General features: G+C 43.3%; 1 protein-coding gene across 3 annotated transcripts; it reads right to left on the reverse strand.

Annotated features, from left to right (window-relative positions):
* Positions 1 to 1316: 1316 nt before the first annotated feature.
* ercc6l2 (excision repair cross-complementation group 6-like 2) lies at positions 1317 to 15199 on the reverse strand. 3 transcript variants are annotated; one of them, XM_056418590.1, is made up of 20 exons: positions 14939 to 15199; positions 13913 to 14334; positions 13702 to 13818; positions 13406 to 13599; positions 12637 to 12730; positions 12426 to 12493; positions 12074 to 12281; positions 11783 to 11923; positions 11054 to 11170; positions 10820 to 10939; positions 10664 to 10735; positions 9606 to 9751; positions 9408 to 9503; positions 9233 to 9332; positions 8953 to 9105; positions 8162 to 8245; positions 5606 to 6611; positions 5354 to 5508; positions 4795 to 4955; positions 1317 to 2771 (listed from the first exon to the last, which is right to left on the reverse strand). In XM_056418590.1, the coding sequence occupies exons 1-20, from the start codon at positions 14964 to 14966 to the stop codon at positions 1583 to 1585; spliced, it is 4671 nt and encodes a 1556-aa protein (XP_056274565.1). In that variant the 5' UTR covers positions 14967 to 15199; the 3' UTR covers positions 1317 to 1582. The 3 variants fall into 3 exon arrangements, with proteins under 3 accessions (XP_056274565.1, XP_056274566.1, XP_056274567.1); XM_056418592.1 differs by lacking the exons at positions 1317 to 2771; positions 4795 to 4955; positions 5354 to 5508 and adding an exon at positions 7904 to 7931 and having other exon boundaries at positions 6528 to 6611; XM_056418591.1 differs by lacking the exons at positions 13406 to 13599; positions 13702 to 13818; positions 13913 to 14334; positions 14939 to 15199 and having other exon boundaries at positions 12642 to 12682.
* Between the last annotated feature and the right edge of the window lie 2573 nt (positions 15200 to 17772).

The raw sequence follows: 17772 nt of genomic DNA on the forward strand, positions 1-17772 counted from the left end.
GGTTTGAAACGCACTTGGATGAATTAAAAGCTTGCAAGAGGACAGGTGGATGTGTGGGTGTGATCACGAGTCCCTTCCAGTTCCCTCTTCTCCCAGCTCCACTGGGTCTCCAGCGGCTTATTGTTATTGCACTAATAGCACAGCGGCCTCCACTCTTGAGAGGAGGGGGGGGGGGCAGACTATTAAATTACTGCAGACGATGTACAGAGCTAAAGCAAAGTCACTGCCAGACTGTGTACGAAGTTTATTTTCAATACATGAGTGTAAATATGATTTGAGAGATGTTTGTAAGTTCACGGTACAAAAGGCTAAAAAAGGGATTAAAAGATGTATTTCTGTTGTAGGAGTCCAATTATGGAATAATGTTGAAATGGAGGTCAGAATGGTGAACTCCTTTTTGGTTTTCAAGGGATTTATTTATAAAACAATTCTTGAGTTATAAATGTGATTAAAAACGTATTTATATGGAAGATGTACGTGGTAGTATATATAAATATATATATATTTTTCTTTTGTTTGTTGTTTTTTTCTTTTTCTTTTATATAAATTTTCTGATTTATTTTTGATTTTAATTTAGGATAGGAATTTATAAGCATTTTTTGCTTCTACCTATACCTTTTCAGTCTTTCTCTTTTGTATATTATATAGAATAATATTGTATTTGATTTGATTGACTGAATAAAAATACACACACTGTGCCGGGGGAACCACACCATCTACACAATACGCACACACTCACGGGCAGTGGGAGGCAGTGAGGGGCTCATAGTGACGGAGACATAACAGCCATTGGAAGTGATATCTCCGCGGGGCCACCGGCGGGCCTTCAGGGAGCGCCGACGGTGTCCAATAACGATGACGGCTGGTGCCGACGGCCTCTTGGGTTTTCTCCGTCATCCACTCAACATCATATCGGGTGCATGACAACTATTTATTTTATTTTTGCAGGATGTTTGAGCTGAAACAATCAGTCGATCGTGACAATTCATTCGCAAATATTTAGATAACAGATTGATTGTTTAAATTGTGGTTGCCAAGCGTTGGACGGTTCCAGCTCCTCAAATGTGAGCGATTCCCATTTTTCCTCGTCATACATCATTGTAAACAGTCCGTCAGACAGAGAGAGCTATTTGAGGATCCCTTTGGGAAATTGTGATTGCCACTTTTCAGTGTTCTGACCTTTTAGTGGTGATTTTTACTTTTTGAGTAAACGCCTCTGTGCTGACATTTTAGACTTCTCCTCCAGCGGCTGTGTGTGTTCAGAGGATTATTATTTTTTCAAGCAATGAAGCAAAACCAAGGCTATAACTTTAAACTATCAGTTATTAACATCCTTTTTAATCAAGTAAAAGTCAGCATATTTTCAACAGTCAACTCACTAATTCGATGAATATTTTAAAATTATTACAGTAAATACAAAAATACACATTCTAAAAAGGATATGACATTTAAAGATAATAAAATCGGTAAAAAAATAATAAAAAGCAGAAAAACCTGCATTAAATATCCATTTTAAATCATTTTTTCATCGATATCCTTTAGAACTGGAAAAGTTCAAAGTCCACCGATTGTCTCTTCGGTGTCACTTCTTCCACAGGAACTTGTCGTTCGTCTTCCAGAGACTCTTCCTCTCCTCTTCTTCGGACCGACCCCGAGCTGCAAAGTTTGTGTTGATGCAAACCCTCTGCACTTCCGCCGGGTCCGTCAACCGGTTGATGCTCTCCTCATTACCCTCGATCAGGATATCCCAGAAGTCTTTGCGACTGCCCTTCGGTACCACCTGGTGTTTGCGGTGAGAGTCTGTGAGGCCTGCGGAACCAGAACCGGTATCGAGAGCGACTCTGGATGGAGAAGGGGCCGTGAAGTACGCGGGGGGCGATTTCGCGGTACCCCATCGTTGCGCGCCCCTGGGTTTGGGTTTTAACAGATCGTCGAGGATCGACGTGTCCCCTATCAGATCTGTGAGGAGGGAACGACGACCGGAGGTGGACGTGGCCCGTTGAGGAGGAGGAGGCGTCTGAGAATTCGCTCTCTGGCCCTGAAAGGGTTCACTAGTCCTGGAGGACGTCTTCGGGTCTTTCTCCCCTTCCTGTGCTGCGGGTTTGGTTAATGTGGCGGACCTGCCGTGGCTGAGGTCCGCAGAAGAAGGGATTCGTCTGTCTGTGCAGTTGTGGAAAGCTGCGGCCTTCCCAGACCCCAGACCACTGCTGCTGGCCCGATCCAAGCCAAGACCACCAGAACCAGAAACACTACCCCTCTCTGTCCTCTTATGTCCTCTGGCACTGCAGGCCGTCTCGGACTCGAGGCTCATAACATCACTTAGAGGTTTTAGCAAATTCTTTTTCGCGAACTTTTGCCGTTTCTGAACATCATTTTGTGGTACTCTGTGCTTCGCCTGGGGTTCGGGATCCTCATTCTGTGGGTGGCGAGATTTCTTCCGTGGCACGGAAACACCGCGCGAGGGTTCAGGCTTAGTTTTGGGTTCGGGATTCTTCTCGGTGTGTTTAGGCTTTGGAACATCCTTCCGTGGGGTTCGGGTATGCGCGCGAGACTTTGCGGTGGTGCTGAAGGCTGTCGGGGAGGTAACAGTTGAAGAGGAGGTCTGTGGGAAGTTGTTTGTGACGGTGTCGGCCAGGTCAGGAAGGTTCAGTGAAGTGTAAAACTCCCGTAGCCAGGCCAGTCTCCGGGTTGAGTTTCCTCTCAGAATCTCCACTGCAAACTGGTGGACTGAGGGGAATTTGAACTGCTCTGCCATTTCCTCCAGCTGCTGCCTGCAGTTCACACGGAGGACACAAGGAGGGAAAAACGCGTGAAAAAAAAACAAACATCCACGCACAAAAGAAACGTGTGTTTTTAAAAAACAATATCACCTGCTGAATTTAACACTCCCGTTAACACACGCACACTTAGCACAAGGCCTTTACTGTTCATATAATCAGATATTATGCAGGACCGTCAGGCCTAGCCGAAGATGAAAGGTTCCCCACACGTTCCCCAGACAGACATGCAGTGTGAGGTGTTTCTCGTGAGCTGTGAGGCAGTCATTTAAACTTTTCGTCGAACCAGACTCGGGGACAGAAATACTTCGCCGGTGGCACAGCAGCATTGTGGTGCTATTATTATTATTATTATTATTACCTTCGCATTGAAAATGTGGAAGGTTATGTTTTGATCGCCGCGTATTTATTTGTATGCGTGTTATTCGCCTAACTCAAAAAGTATTAAACCGAATCGCATGAAATTTGGTGGGATGATTGGTTATTATCCGGGGACCATTTGATTAGATTTTGGGATCGATCGAGTCAAAGGTCAAGGTCATGAAAAGGTCAAAATCTTCTTGAATCGCATGAAATTTGGTGGGATGTTTGGTTATTATCCGGGGACCATTTGATTAGATTTTTGGATCAATCGGGTCAAAGGTCAAGGTCATGAAAAGGTCAAAATCTTCTTGAATCGCATGAAATTTGGTGGGATGTTTGGTTATTATCCGGCACCATTTGATTCGATTTTGGGATCAATCTGGTCAAAGGTCAAGGTCATGGAAAGGTCAAAATCTTCTTTTTACCATAGCACGGTCAATTTGTATCCAATTGGCATGCAACTAATGCCAAAATGTTCATAATTCAATGCCCAATCTTGTGATATGCGAAGGTATGCGCTCTACCGAGTGCCCGTTCTAGTTATTATTATTATTATGTTGTGGCTTTCACTGGAAAAACAGTGAATATAAGAAACAGCAGTAGAACACAAGATCATGTGGATTTAAATCATTACACAGCGAGGTTAATTGAGGGGGTATAATACGACTAGTGTGTATTTCCCCTCCCTGGCGAGCCTCTGGGCAGAGACACAGTCTTCCCCAGTCTTCTCGGGAAGTGAGAGTGGAGCCATAAAGGTGTATACGAGTGTTTGGGAACGGAGGCGATCCAGCAGGACAGGAGGCTGTATCGGAGTACTGTGTGTCCGCGTGTGTGCGGAACTGCTCGTTAGGACGTGTGTGTACATCGGTGCGGGTTTGGAAAGACCTCGGGCGATCGTTTTTTGGGTAGTCTCGGGAGGGCTGCGGTTGTGGAGGGGGAAACTCTTGCGCTTGCGCCTGAACAGAACTGGGTAATCTTTGGCACGATGCTGGGAAATAGGTGGGTAGGAGGGAGAGCTCAGAGGTGGTCTCTGGCAACACACACACACACACACACACAGTTCGTGAGGCCCAGGTGGGGGCGCTCAACACCATATCTGTGGTCGCTTTTGGCCTATTTCCCTTCACTGCCAGGAATTCCTCTCTTCCGACCTCACTCTATACACCCCCTTTCCTCCTTTCATCCACTCGCCTGATGTATTTTCATTTAAACCAGCAGACCCCCTTATCTCAGGTCACTTTTCCTTTAAATCTACCCCATTACTTGTTTGCCCCTCTCAGCCTCCTTATTACCTTCGCATTGAAAATGAGGAAGGTTATGTTTTGATCGCGGCGTATTTATTTGTATGCGTGTTATTCGCCTAACTCAAAAAGTATTAAACCGAATCGCATGAAATTTGGTGGGATGATTGGTTATTATCCGGGGACCATTTGATTAGATTTTGGGATCAATCGGGTCAAAGGTCAAGGTCATGGAAAGGTCAAAATCTTCTTTTTACCATAGCACGGTCAATTTGTATCCAATTGGCATGCAACTAATGCCAAAATGTTCATAATGCAATGCCCAATCTTGTGATATGCGAAGGTATGCGCTCTACCGAGTGCCCGTTCTAGTTGCCTCTTGTTCTTTCCTCCCCCCCCCTCACCCCCCGTACCTGCATATGGCCCGGGGAGTCTCTCCGATGATGATGGTGGCGTGTCCGGTGCGGTGCACACTCTTGCTGAAGAAGGCGACCGGATGGTCCACGCTGGGCTTCTGCGCTCTGACAGGAGGGGGGGGGCGCGGCGGACTGGCTGGTGGGCTCGCCGACAAGCTCTGGTAAAACGAGAGATGTTTGACACTTTCAGACACCCTTCTGCCGCTCCCCATTCGTCGGTGCTGTCGGCCGAGGCGTACGTGCTTCGTGGATAGATAGTGGACGTCAACGCCACGTACTTAGATGTGGGTAACCTGCACTGCTGCGATATGTGTTTACATCCACTCTGTGCATGTCGGATACAGTATCGGAAACCTTTTTCTGCAGGCTAATATCCAATTGCCAGACATGGTTTGGGAGAAAAAAAATCCGAAACGACACTAAGTCTGTGGACGAAATCCTGTCATAGTTTCCCAAAAAAACTATTCTTTGCTTTTTAAATGTCATTCAATTTCTCTAATCAAATTTCAAACAGCAATATCAAATTTTTGAAGGATGACTGAACCAGACCAAGTACCTCTTGGGTGCCTATAAGCTGATTGGCCGGCAGCTGGGAGTACATCTTGCTCTCAAACACGTCTCGCGCAGCTGCTCTGCTGATCCTCTCCTCCGCTTTGCTGCCGCCCACCACGCGCTGGTTAGAGTGGGTGTACGCCACCTCGCGTACGCCCCCTTTAAAAAACACACAAATGGACATCAGTAATGTCGAAGTTGATCATGAAATGTTTCAGTATACAAACAAATAGGCGTTGATGATAAGTCGTCTCACCCAGCACACTGTCGATAGTTCCATCCCTTCCCGCGGGGGACGTCCGATTCTTTAGATTTGTAAATGAATATTTCGCCGACTCATCTCGGGATCTTTCCGTCGGCGGCGATGTGAAGCGACTTCCCGTCGCTCTCCCCTTCTTCACCGGGGTGTGTTCGTCGTCTGAAGACGTGAACGTCTCGATGTCTTCTGTGTATTTCAATCTGGCCTCGTCTCGAACGCCAGCGCTTTGCCTCTTTCTGTTGCGGTCGGGCCTTTCTCTCCCGCGGCGACCATGTGAATTCAAAGCGTCCCTCCTGGGCCACGTCTTTGCCTCCACGGCCAAGTCGTCAGATTCATCGGAGTAGCCCTCAAAGCGGCTCACTTTTGGAACTGGAGTTTTGAGCTTGTTAGGTTTATTTTTGTTCCATGTGGCTTTTTCATAACTTTCCTCGGCCACTGGAGTTTTCTCATTTGCCCGCCCTTTACGGTCCTCCGTCTTTCTTACATCATGACTTTTTCTTAACAGAGGAAACCTCTCTTGTCCCTTCTTATCTCTATTGTCCGGGTCTTCTCCGTCTGAACTGCTAGAGAAGTCCCACGTTTTGGGTCCCAATTTAGGGAAACAGGCTGTGCGATTTCTAGTTTTGGAGTTCTTGGCGATGCCAGAGGAGGTACTCTCCATCTTTTGATCCTCAGCTTCTTCCTCTGAGGGGCTTTCATCGACAGCCGGACTACTGTCCCCTTCTGCCAACTCTGGTTTTCCTTTGAGCCTTTCGAGGAGCCTGGAGAAACCGTGCTGGAGGAGACTCATTCGACCAGGACCCGTTACAGCATTCCCACCCCCGTTGCCGTCCATTGCACTGGGGCTTGACGCCTTCCTCTTCAGACCCTGCTCTTCCTCATCCTCTTCACTCCCACTGCTGAAGTCCAACACCCCTCTGGAGACCTTCGATGCACTCGTCTTCTCCTCGGCTTGCTCATTATTCGGCACTGGGCCGTCTGTAGCCAGAGAGTCTGCAGGTTCCTTTAATAAAAGAGGAACACAAGCAGCTGAAGAAAAGCTGCGACAGATTGGCATAGAAGGCGGTACAAGGCGGGTATTGTGAGAGAACAAGGAATTCATTTTTAATTAACTGTACGGGAAGGATTTTGCGACACAACAGCACAAATGGGCTACAAATCCCCTGGTTCGTGCCATCTTTCAGCAGACAGGCCCATGTGAGACTATATTGTGTAATACAAAACAGATGTTGGTGACAATAAATCATAATAAAAATCAACGTGACATGTCCGACCCCCCCACCCATCATGGGTTAATAAGAAGAAAACACAAGGGTCACCACACTTCCTGGAGTTATAAGAATGGGCCTTTATGGGAACGACCACCGACTGTGATTCGAATTTCACAGAATCTGCCAACTAGAAGACTTTTCCCCCCAACGCTGCTGGACGAGCCTCTCTCTGTGCGTGTTAAGGCACCCCAGTGTATTCTGTATTTTTTTAAAGGATCTGAAAGGCCTCAGTGGAGCAGCAGCCCTGTCATAAAGGAGCGAGCTGGGAACGGGATGATAAGGGGTATCGCTGTGTAAATAAATAGCTGACAAGCAGAAGATAGGCTTCAGTGTGGTCTGCTCCTTCCATTAGGACAGAGCAGTAATTACACCCAGCTGTTTCACACGGCATGAAAGACACAGAGAGAACCTCATCCTTCAGTTTCGCTAAAATACAAATAATTAGGAGTGAAAATGTTAAGCCTGACAATGATACTCCAGCCAAAATATATTGCATTGTGTTTTTTTGGGGGAGGAGTATTAAATACTAACGCTCGGAGTGCTTAAGGGCTGCCGTAAAAAGTCTGTCGTTTTCACACGGCTTCAATTCAGCAAGTTGAAATGGATACCAATTGTTCGAAGGTAAAAAAGCATCAAAACCTCCAAATAACTCACTTTAGGCTACATCAAGGGAGCTTTTATGTCCGAGGATGATCATACTGTGACATAAAGGCAGAGTCATAAACTATATTTCGCTGAAGATGTGGCTACTAAAACCGGAGAAGTTTTAGAGATTTTCATTGTCCTTTTATATATTTCTTTACTTTTTCCCATCATGAAAAAGAAGCCCCAAAATAAATCTATTGTAAGTGCCTGAACTCAAGCTAACTGCTTTTTACAGCTACTTTTAAACCCTACAGCAGGGTGAGGATGGGATACTGGCGAGAAAGATTTTGACCAGATTATCACTTTCTCCATGTTCTTCCTATGAGTGACATAATTCATCTAACTTGGACAATTTTTTTCGTACTTGAAGCATTCTTACCTCATTAATGGGGCATTTTGGAAAAAACCTAGAAGATTTAAAAAAAACAGAAGAAATGGAGGACGCCAGGGCGGAAAAAGCACAACATGATTGCGTGAGTTGGTTGACAGACGGACGGGAAGGTCCCCGTTTGGGGTATCCGCTGGTTCACATGGGAGTGGGAGGATGAGGGGGCCGCCCGGGAGAGAAGACGGAGTGAGCGATGGGAAGACGAGTGCCCTCATGTTCAGGGTCTCTGAGAACAGCAGAGCTACTCACGCCAACTGCCTCCGTCTCCGCCTCCTTCTCTTCGCCCGTGTGCGTGCGGCTGGTCATCACGCCGGCCTCCACTCGTCCTTCTCGCTGCAAGAGAGACACGCGGTTATCAAAACATATCGTTGTACAATTAATCAATTCAAATGATGTAAAATTAAGACTTTATCTTTTATTTGTTGTTTCCTCGAGTTTTATTACCAGCACATGATATTTCTAGAAGTTCTGATACTAGGAATAAACAGCAACGTGGCTCTCTCATTCCTACATCAGAACAAAAACTCTTAGCGTAAAGGGAGTCCATGACGACACTACACATAGGAGTCAATCCCCAAAAAGTGTTGACATTTTCGTGAGACTTGCATCGTGACTAAGAACGAGGAATGAGCGGGAGGAGGCGAGTTGAGACGGTGGAACATATCATCAAGTAGAATGGGCACTCGGTAGAGCGCATACCTTCGCATATCACAAGATTGGGCATTGAATTATGAACATGTTGGCATTAGTTGCATGCCAATTGGATAGAAATTGACCGTGCTATGGTAAAAAGAAGATTTTGACCTTTCCATGACCTTGACCTTTGACCCGATTGATCCCAAAATCTAATCAAATGGTCCCCGGATAATAACCAATCATCCCACCAAATTTCATGCGATTCGGTTTAATACTTTTTTTGTACGGGTAACAAGCATACAAATAAATAAATAAATACACGGTGATCAAAACATAACCTTCCGCATTGAAAATGCGATGGTAATCAAACCAACAACCGGTAAAACACGTGCAGGCTCTCTCACCTCCAGTATCTTGCGGGTCAGGCATGTCCCTTTGGTCTGCAGCCGGAAGAGGTTGTTGATCCCAAACAGCTCCCCCTTGTGGACACCGCGGCCCTGCACCGCCTCAAAGTACCGCCGCGAACTCTCCTTGTCCATAACGGAACATTGCAATTGCTGGAGGATGGTAAAGGCGGCGCAGAAAACGTTCATTACTCACGGCGGTACCGACGGAGAGCACCGAGATCAATTTTTATAAGTCAGTATTTGTTGCGTGTATGTGCGCTTCAGAATTATCGGGTACCTGTTTGTACACTTGTCTGAGGTAGATGACCTCCTCCACAGTCCCCAATGAGATCAGCCTGAGAACAGTCACGTCCCTGCACTGGCCAATACGATACGCCCTGAGGAGAGACACACAAACATATCAACGCACAGGCATATCGACAGTAAAACGCAAGATACGGCACACGACCGACCTGTCGATCGCTTGAAGGTCATTGGCCGGGTTCCACGTGGGGTCGAAGAGCACGACCACATTGGCCCCGACGAAGTTAAGACCGAGACCACCCGCCCTGATGGAACAAAGAGGCAGTTATCAGCAGATTCAACTCCTGATGTGGTAAGCATGCAATCTGTGAAAATACTACTCATGTGATTGTTATTGTTTGACTAACATGGTGGAAACCAGGCAGAGGTTGATGTGACCGGAGCTGTTGAACTCTTTGACAATCTGGACTCTGTCTTTGGCTTTGGTGGCTCCGTCCAACCTGCTGTAGTCCAGCCCCTCTGCCATGCAGTAGCTCTCCAGCACATCCAACAGCTGACGGGTTGAAAACACAACAAACGAGTCAGAAGGGTTGGAAGCACACAGACGAACCATGTAAAAGCTGACGGCTGTACACGCGTCATGTGAATTGACTCATCGTCGAGGTTGAAGGGTTTGTAAACGCGAGCCAAACAAATGCAGAGGGGAAATAAACAGAATATCCCCATGCTTAGGTATTTATAGATGAACTATACGGGTCTTGAACAATCAAAACTCTATGGACTTTATGATTACCAAAAAAACTAAGATAAGGCATAAAAAAAGTCGGAAGTTAGAACAGAAGTACAGAAAGCCGTTATGCCACAGAGCCGATACAAGTCGTCCGGAGGGTTAACTTGTCTCGTTGTGAAAGTTAAGTCTGAACTGGGCTTTTATATTACATCTTGGAGCTTTAAAACATTTCCTTGAGGAAAACATCTCACCATGCTTCTCACCCAAAGTATCTCTAACTAGAACGGGCACTCGGTAGAGCGCATACCTTCGCATATCACAAGATTGGGCATTGAATTATGAACATTTTGGCATTAGTTGCATGCCAATATGGTAAAAATAAGATTTTGACCTTTTCATGACCTTGACCTTTGACCCAATCGATCCCAAAATCTAATCAAATGGTCCCCAGATAATAACCAATCATCCCACCAAATTTCATGCAATTCAAGAAGATTTTGACCTTTTCATGACCTTGACCTTTGACCCGATCGATCCCAAAATTGAATCAAATGGTCCCCGGATATTAACCAATCATCCCACCAACTTTGATGCGATTCCGTTTAATACTTTTTGAGTTAGGCGAGTAACATGCATACAAATAAATAAATAAATACACAGCGATCAAAACATAACCTTCTGCATTTTCAATGCGAAGGTAACAGCAAGAGGAGCCCACACAAACCCAGCTCTCACCTTGGTTGAGAGAGAAAAAATAAGCACTTTATCTCTTCTTTGCAGGTAAAATGTCAGCAGCTTCTGCAAAACCTGAAAAGAACACAGATTTGTTCAAGCCGGATGAAAAAAAGCCAACGACGATCACGTGACTGAGCCTTTGTCCCCGAATTACACCTTCATCTTTCCACTGTACATCGGGTCCGACAAAGCTTCAAATGCTTCGTCTTTGCGTCTCTGCAAAAAGTCCGGAAACTTCTGGAAAACCTTCTCACAGATGGCCCCCACGTACTTCTCCTTGGACAGACACAGAGTGGTGACAGTGAAGCAGATCCAGCACTCAAAGGTATACAGAGGCATCACAGCTGGGAGCTCTAAGGAACCAGTGTCGTCAGTCAGTTATGGGGATACCTGGTTCTTGCTGGAGCCTGCCGTGGACTGAAGCAGTGCTGTGTGGTTGGCAACCTTCCTCAATATGGCCAAATAACTGAAGTACAGCCCCTTCATTTGCACACCTGCCGCATTTGTCTGCAATAAAAGAAACCAATATTATGTAACCCTCCTGTTGCCTTCACATTTACTAACATATTTTACCCTCGGGGTCAATTTGACCCCAGCAATTAAAACCTCCAGAAAATTATTAGAATTGATATTGTTTCCCAAGTTTAAGTGTGAGGTACTTAATGTTTGTTTGTTGACTACCTAAATAGCCTTTTAAATATATAAAAAAGTTGATATTTCTTATATGTTTGACACAGTGAAAAACAGCCTGGGGTCAAATTGGCCCCAAAGAACACCGACGTTAAACATTGAATGGGGTGAAATTGACCCTAAAGGTAACAGAAGGGTTAAGTGGCTTAATCTTTCATTCTTTTAAACTACATGAAAGCATTTCATGAATGTTATTCGAATGCCAAGGGAAAAGGGTCAACTCGACGATGACGGGTAAAAAGATGAACGTGTTAGCACCACTTAGATACCAGAGGGCCAGTTCACCTGATCACAGCGTGTATTTTGCCTGATTTAGGGAAAATCTTGTTCACATGCGGCTCCGTTATAAGATCGGTTTGACTAACAGACAACAAACAACTCAAACCTGACCAACTTAAAAGCAAACAGCGGTGAAAGCGGTGCACTGACTTTATAGCAGCATCTGCCGCGGGTGCGTCCGCTTTGACAGTCGCATTTCTCTGAAGACCTCAGCATTAACGTCACGTCTTCAGTGTCCAGCACCGTCCGATACACAGTCTCCTGAAAGTCTGTCAGAGAGCAATACACCACCTAGGAGAAAACGCAACATCGGAGTTTCTTTGAGCGTTGCTGTCGGACATCATAGAAATCCATCTGGATAGTACGATGATGGTCTGTTGTCATGGAGATGGTGAATCTGTGAGTTTCCAGAGAAGTCTGCTTTGAGGTCAACAATTTTACCCTGTCGTCTTTTTTCGGCAGTTGTTCCCTGATGAGAGCTTTCGTCCTTCTGAGGAACGAGCAGGAGATCTTCTTCACCAGGGCCCTGGCGGTCTTCCTCCCTGTCGCTAGGACACGTTTGGTTGCACTGTGCCTCTGCCCTTGCTCAATCGGATCCGAAAACGTGTTCTTGAAATTTCCCAAGTTGCCAAGACAACCAGGTATGGCCCTAGATCGAACAAAAAGTATATGAAAGCTAAAAAGTACGATCGGCAATTACTCCATTTCCTCAACTGGGAACAAAATAACTGGAAGTGGGCTTTTAACTATGCAAATCACATATGTGATGTATTAAAAAAGTATTTTCGCCTACCAGTCCATGACACACCACAGCTCCTCAAGGTTGTTCTGTAAGATGGTGCCGGTGAGGCCAACTCTGATCTGAAAAGATGTATAGAAGAACAAAGCCAGCATCAAAAGCGTGACCCAAGCAAAGCTAAGCCAGCAAGCGATGTTTTACCAACTCATCGTGATCGCTTGAGAGCAGACATTACACCGGAGTCACGAACAAAAGGCTCTCTGACCTCACATTTCAGATCCTTCATGGCCCGAGTGATCTGAGAGTTTGGATTCTTTATCTTGTGGGCCTCGTCCACAACCACAGCAGACCAGTCGATGCTGCAAGAGAGAAGGCGGCGGTATATTTTAGTCACAGTAAGAAAACACTATTACAAAAACGAATTGATCACATATGTAAGAATTACATTTACACTACCGTTCAAAAGTTTGGGGTCACTTAGAAATGTCTTTATTTTTCAAAGAAAAGCACTGTTTTTTCAATAAAGATAACATTAAATTAATCAAAAATACACACTATACATTGTTAATGTGGTAAATGACTATTCTAGGTGGAAACGTCTGGTTTCTAATGAAATATCTCCAGAGGTGTATAGAGGCCCATTTCCATCAACTATCACTCCAGTGTTCTAATGGTACATTGTGTTTGCTAATCGCCTTAGAAGACTAATGGATGATTAGAAAACCCGTGCAATTATGTTAGCACAGCTGAAAACAGTTATGCTGGTGATATAAGCTATACAACTGGCCTTCCTTTGAGCTTGAAGTTTGAAGAACAAAATTAATACTTCAAATATTAATCATTATTTCTAACCTTGTCAATATCTTGACTACATTTTATATTCATTTGATAAATAAAAGTGTGATTTTTCATTGAAGACACGAAATTGTCTGGGTGATCCCAAACTTTTGAACGGTAGTGTAAATGTATCCAGAAAACTAGTCATGTATTATGTTTGAGTGTGTGTGTGTTGAACTTGAGAGCATGCTTCCTACTTATTAAACTGATCCATACAAAGGCGCAGAGTTTCATAGGTAGTGAGAGCGATCTCAATGCGCCCCTTCTTGATGCGAGCCAGCTCCTCCTCTTTCTTCAGCCCATGAACCACTACACACTGGAAGTGGCCCCATGTGTCCAGCTCATCTTTCCAGTTATAAAGCACCGACAGCGGGGCCACGATGAGGAACACCTAGACCAGGTCATGGAAATACCAACATTGTGTCGATGCACATGATTGAACGTGCCTGGTTCATGAAACATCCATTCGTAACTCGCGCATTTGAAAACCCACTTTGTTGGGTTTACTTTGCTTGGAAGGCATCTGACTCTGCAGAAATTGAGGCCTGTTGTTCTCGATGTCCTCCCACGTGCCTGTTTTGTGCATTACAGCGGCAAGGAAACCAATGACCTAAGAAAAGACCATAGAGGTGGAGAGAGACATGTGAGGAAGGCCTGCAGGCATTTAAACAATTTAGAAAGTAGATCTGCAGTTATTATTGTACCTGAACAGTTTTTCCCAGGCCCATGTCATCCCCCAGGATACAACCTCTGGAACAGATATAATTGTTGTAAATGAACCGGATTCCTTCTCTCTGGTAATCCCTCAGGTATCTGTTGATGGTGTAGGGGACTCTGTCCCCATCAACATCACTCAACACGAAGGGGACACATCGGCTGGTGTCTGTGACGCTGCTGGGAAACAAAGGTTTCTCCTGGGTGAAGTGATTCACGCCTGGTCTCATGAGTTTCAAGACAGGTACAGCTTCCTCTTCTTCTTCTTCATCTTTATTATGGTCCGTGAATACCACCCACGCTGTGGTACCATTATCATGAGAGGTGGAAGTCAGTCTTTTAATGGTGGATTCTCGAAGGGAGCCATCTCTCGGGTCAGGAGCCAGACACGTGTCCCCTTCACGCCATGTTGCTATAAAGAAATAACACATATTAGTTTACTGTTCTTGGCAACATATCGTTTAAAAATGCACACAGATAGTTTGGATATTACCGGGGTGTGTTTAAGGCCAAATTAGTGTGTTTTTTAGGTGGACAGGAAAGGTCTCTAAAAAAAACCCAACATCTTTTCATGAGGAGATTAGGGAAGTAGTTTCCTACCATTATATTATCTAACATTACAATGACTATCAAACGTATAATAGTGTAGTTCCTCTCATCTAAACTGTGTTTTATGTCAGAAGAGTGACTGGGTTTTTTTTCTTTCTAATTTTATATTAATTATCTGATTTATTTTGATTTTAATTTAGGATAGGAATTTATAAGCATTTTTTGCTTCTACCTATACCTTTTCAGTCTTTCTCTTTTTTTATATTATATAGAATAATATTGTATTATATTTGATTTGATTGACTGAATAAAATACACAAACAAAAACAAACTTAAATTGTTGTCCCTGATGGAAATATGGCTACTTATTAGCTCGCAGCAAAGGCTTTGAGCAGCCTTCAGCATGAGTAACGTTGAACCAGGGTCCTGATCAAATGCACCAACAGGTAAAAACGTGCATGTCGAACCTTTTTCAACTGCAGAAGGCGAAGCCATCAGGATGACGTGACGTCACAAGGGTCCTACGTCCCTCCTCTTCTTCGGGTGGAGGAAAAGTCCTTGTAGCATGCTAGCTAGCTTAACTAGCCTAAGTCGGCTAAGCTAACCCATTCAGCAAAAGACGGATATAAAATGAAAACCCGAGTGTGGCTTTTTACTTCATCCTCCGTTTACATTCATTAATTTGCCCAGAAGGCGCAGGCAGACGAGAGGCTGAGCGGGAGAGAGGAAACAGCCGCAGCTCCACTGACGCTGGCTGTTTGTTTATCTATTTTCACAACGAGTAACGCACTTTCGACGCATTTCATCGCTTTCAAAAAAGAAAACTATTTGACGTTAAACCTCTACTCTAAAGACGACTACTCACTTAAAACATATTTATTGAATATTTAATACTGCTAGGAGTCTTTTTTTATCACGTAACAATTTAATCCCAACGTTGGACATTGTGACGAAAGTGCTGGACAGAATCTAAATTATCTTTTTTCTACTTCAGTTGATTCACGAAAAACAAGAATTGCAATAAAATCTGAGGAGAATATAGACTAGACCTTTGTTTGTATGTATGTATGTAACTTATGTATGTATGTATGTAGGGCCTATGTATGTTTGTATGTATGTACGTATTGGATTGGATTGGATTGGATTCATACATACATACATACATATATGTATGTATGTATGTATGAATAAAATGCAGCTCCCAGTAGCTACTTGGAAGTGTTGTGCTGCACATTTACAATGTGCCATTATGTCCAACATGGGCCTACATGCTAATTATATAATGTGTCATCCCATCCGCAGGCTATTTCATAATAATATAACAGTACCATCGTAACGTCACGTGCACCTACTGTTTGGAACAATACTGGCACTCACATGTTAATTTGTATGCTGTATTATACTTTTTATACCTTACACGTCTTCTATTAATTACAACATTTCTATTGAATTAACATATTCTTGTAAAATGCCTTACAGTTCATTGCCTAGCCCTAGTGGCTATCAGAATAGTCTTGTCACAAAAATGTAATTGATCCTATAAACCAATATTGCTCAACAATTAAGAGAATAACACACTGCCAGAAGGTGAAAGAAAGGAAGCAATTCAGTATGAAGGACCCACGCCATGGTGGTCTGCAGAGATACAGAAAAGGCAAGGTGAAGAGGGGTGTTTGCCTGTCCTTTGGGGTGAACCTGATAACTTTAAGGTGGTCTATCGCTATGCAAAACAGCTAGCGTAAACACGCTGTAACAGCGTTGCAGTCCTCCATCCCCGATTTGACTTTCCCTAAACGTGGGCCGTGGCTCTGCAGATGAGGCACAACTGGGTCCGCTTCTCGCCATGGTACACTGCCATACGAAAATGTAATTTTTTTTTCTTCCTGTTTTCTCAACACTGGGAATTTATAGGGCAGCTGCCGCAGATGTTCTCATAAAGAAAGCCCAAACACTGATGTCAAACAGTTTACATACTGCACTAGATCTGACACACACTTGTTCTCTCACTGAACCTCAAGGGTCTCCTCTGGCCTCATTTGCAATAATACATTACAGCTCAAGTGGATAGAGTTGGGATAAATAGATCATTGGCTGCAGATACAATGTTCTCAACAACAGCCTTTTTCTCACGGATGACTTTAATGAGTGACTGCAAGAGGTCTGTGTTGTTTGTTTTGGGAAATGAAGCGCTGGTTCGGTTGCTTGCTGGGAATAATATGTCCCACGTTATGAAATTTGTATTTAATTATGATGTAACACAATGTTTTTTGGGACATCAGCTAATTTAACCAAAACTGAATAGATTAAAAAAAATGTTCCATCCTTTTCACAGTTTTCACAATGTTTTCATTTACTCAATAAATTGAGTAGTAACACCAAAGTGTGAAAGAAACATCCTGCATTCAAAATTGTATTTGAGTGAAAGTACAGTATAAGTATAATCTGCTAAATGTACTCAATGTATCAGAAGTATAATAGTGTTACATTCTTATTATGTAAAGTAAGTTGGATAATTTTTTTAATTTATTGTTGATCTATTTGTACAATTATTATAATGTTGTCAAAATAGAGCGGATTTTGAATAATTAGTTAGTTTAATCTAAATTGCATTACATTTCATCTGTAGATTTGTTTTCTAAAGAATGTAGCGCTGTAAAAAGTCCAATATTTTCTCTGAAATGTGGTGGATTATGAGTATAAAGAAATTAAAGTAAAGTACATTTCTTTTTTATTACTATGTTTTTATAAAAGCAGCCTCCTGCACGTGTGCTTAGTTATTTGTAATTCTATTATCCAGTAATGGTCGTGTTCTTAACAGAGCTATGTCAGCTTTATGTTTTTTTTAGGGTCCTCTTTAATTAATTAAGGTCAATTTCATCCCATGTCTTTAATAATCTTTACAAACTGAAAGGGAACAGTTTCATATGTGGTTCTAGATAGATAGATGGATAGATAGATAGATAGATATATACTTTATTAATCCCCAAGGAGAAATTTGTCATCACAGTAGCAGCACCAATAAACTAAACACACAAGAATAAAATATTAAATATTAAATATTAAAAAAACAGGGATGAAAGATATAGATGTATACAGGACTGTCTCAGAAAATTAGAATATTGTGATAAAGTTCTTTATTTTCTGTAATGCAATTAAAAAAACAAAAATGTCATGCATTCTGGATTCATTACAAATCAACTGAAATATTGCAAGCCTTTTATTCTTTTAATATTGCTGATTATGGCTTACAGCTTAAGAAAACTCTAAAATCCTATCTCATAAAATTTTAATATTTCCTCAG

Source organism: Pseudoliparis swirei, chromosome 7 (genome assembly GCF_029220125.1).
Source record: "Pseudoliparis swirei isolate HS2019 ecotype Mariana Trench chromosome 7, NWPU_hadal_v1, whole genome shotgun sequence".
Taxonomy (NCBI): domain Eukaryota; kingdom Metazoa; phylum Chordata; class Actinopteri; order Perciformes; family Liparidae; genus Pseudoliparis; species Pseudoliparis swirei.

What these genes read in the sequence shown, in the direction of transcription:
- ercc6l2 (XM_056418590.1), bottom strand. Translation starts at nt 14,966, where the DNA reads ATGGCTTCGCCTTCTGCAGTTGAAAAAG. An exon ending in AACTATCGACAGTGTGCTGG is followed by an intron (nt 5,509 to 5,605) that starts GTGAGACGACTT and finishes TGTTTTTTAAAG; the next exon opens with GGGGCGTACGCGAGGTGGCG. An exon ending in ACTCCCCGGGCCATATGCAG is followed by an intron (nt 2,772 to 4,794) that starts GTACGGGGGGTG and finishes TGTGAACTGCAG; the next exon opens with GCAGCAGCTGGAGGAAATGG.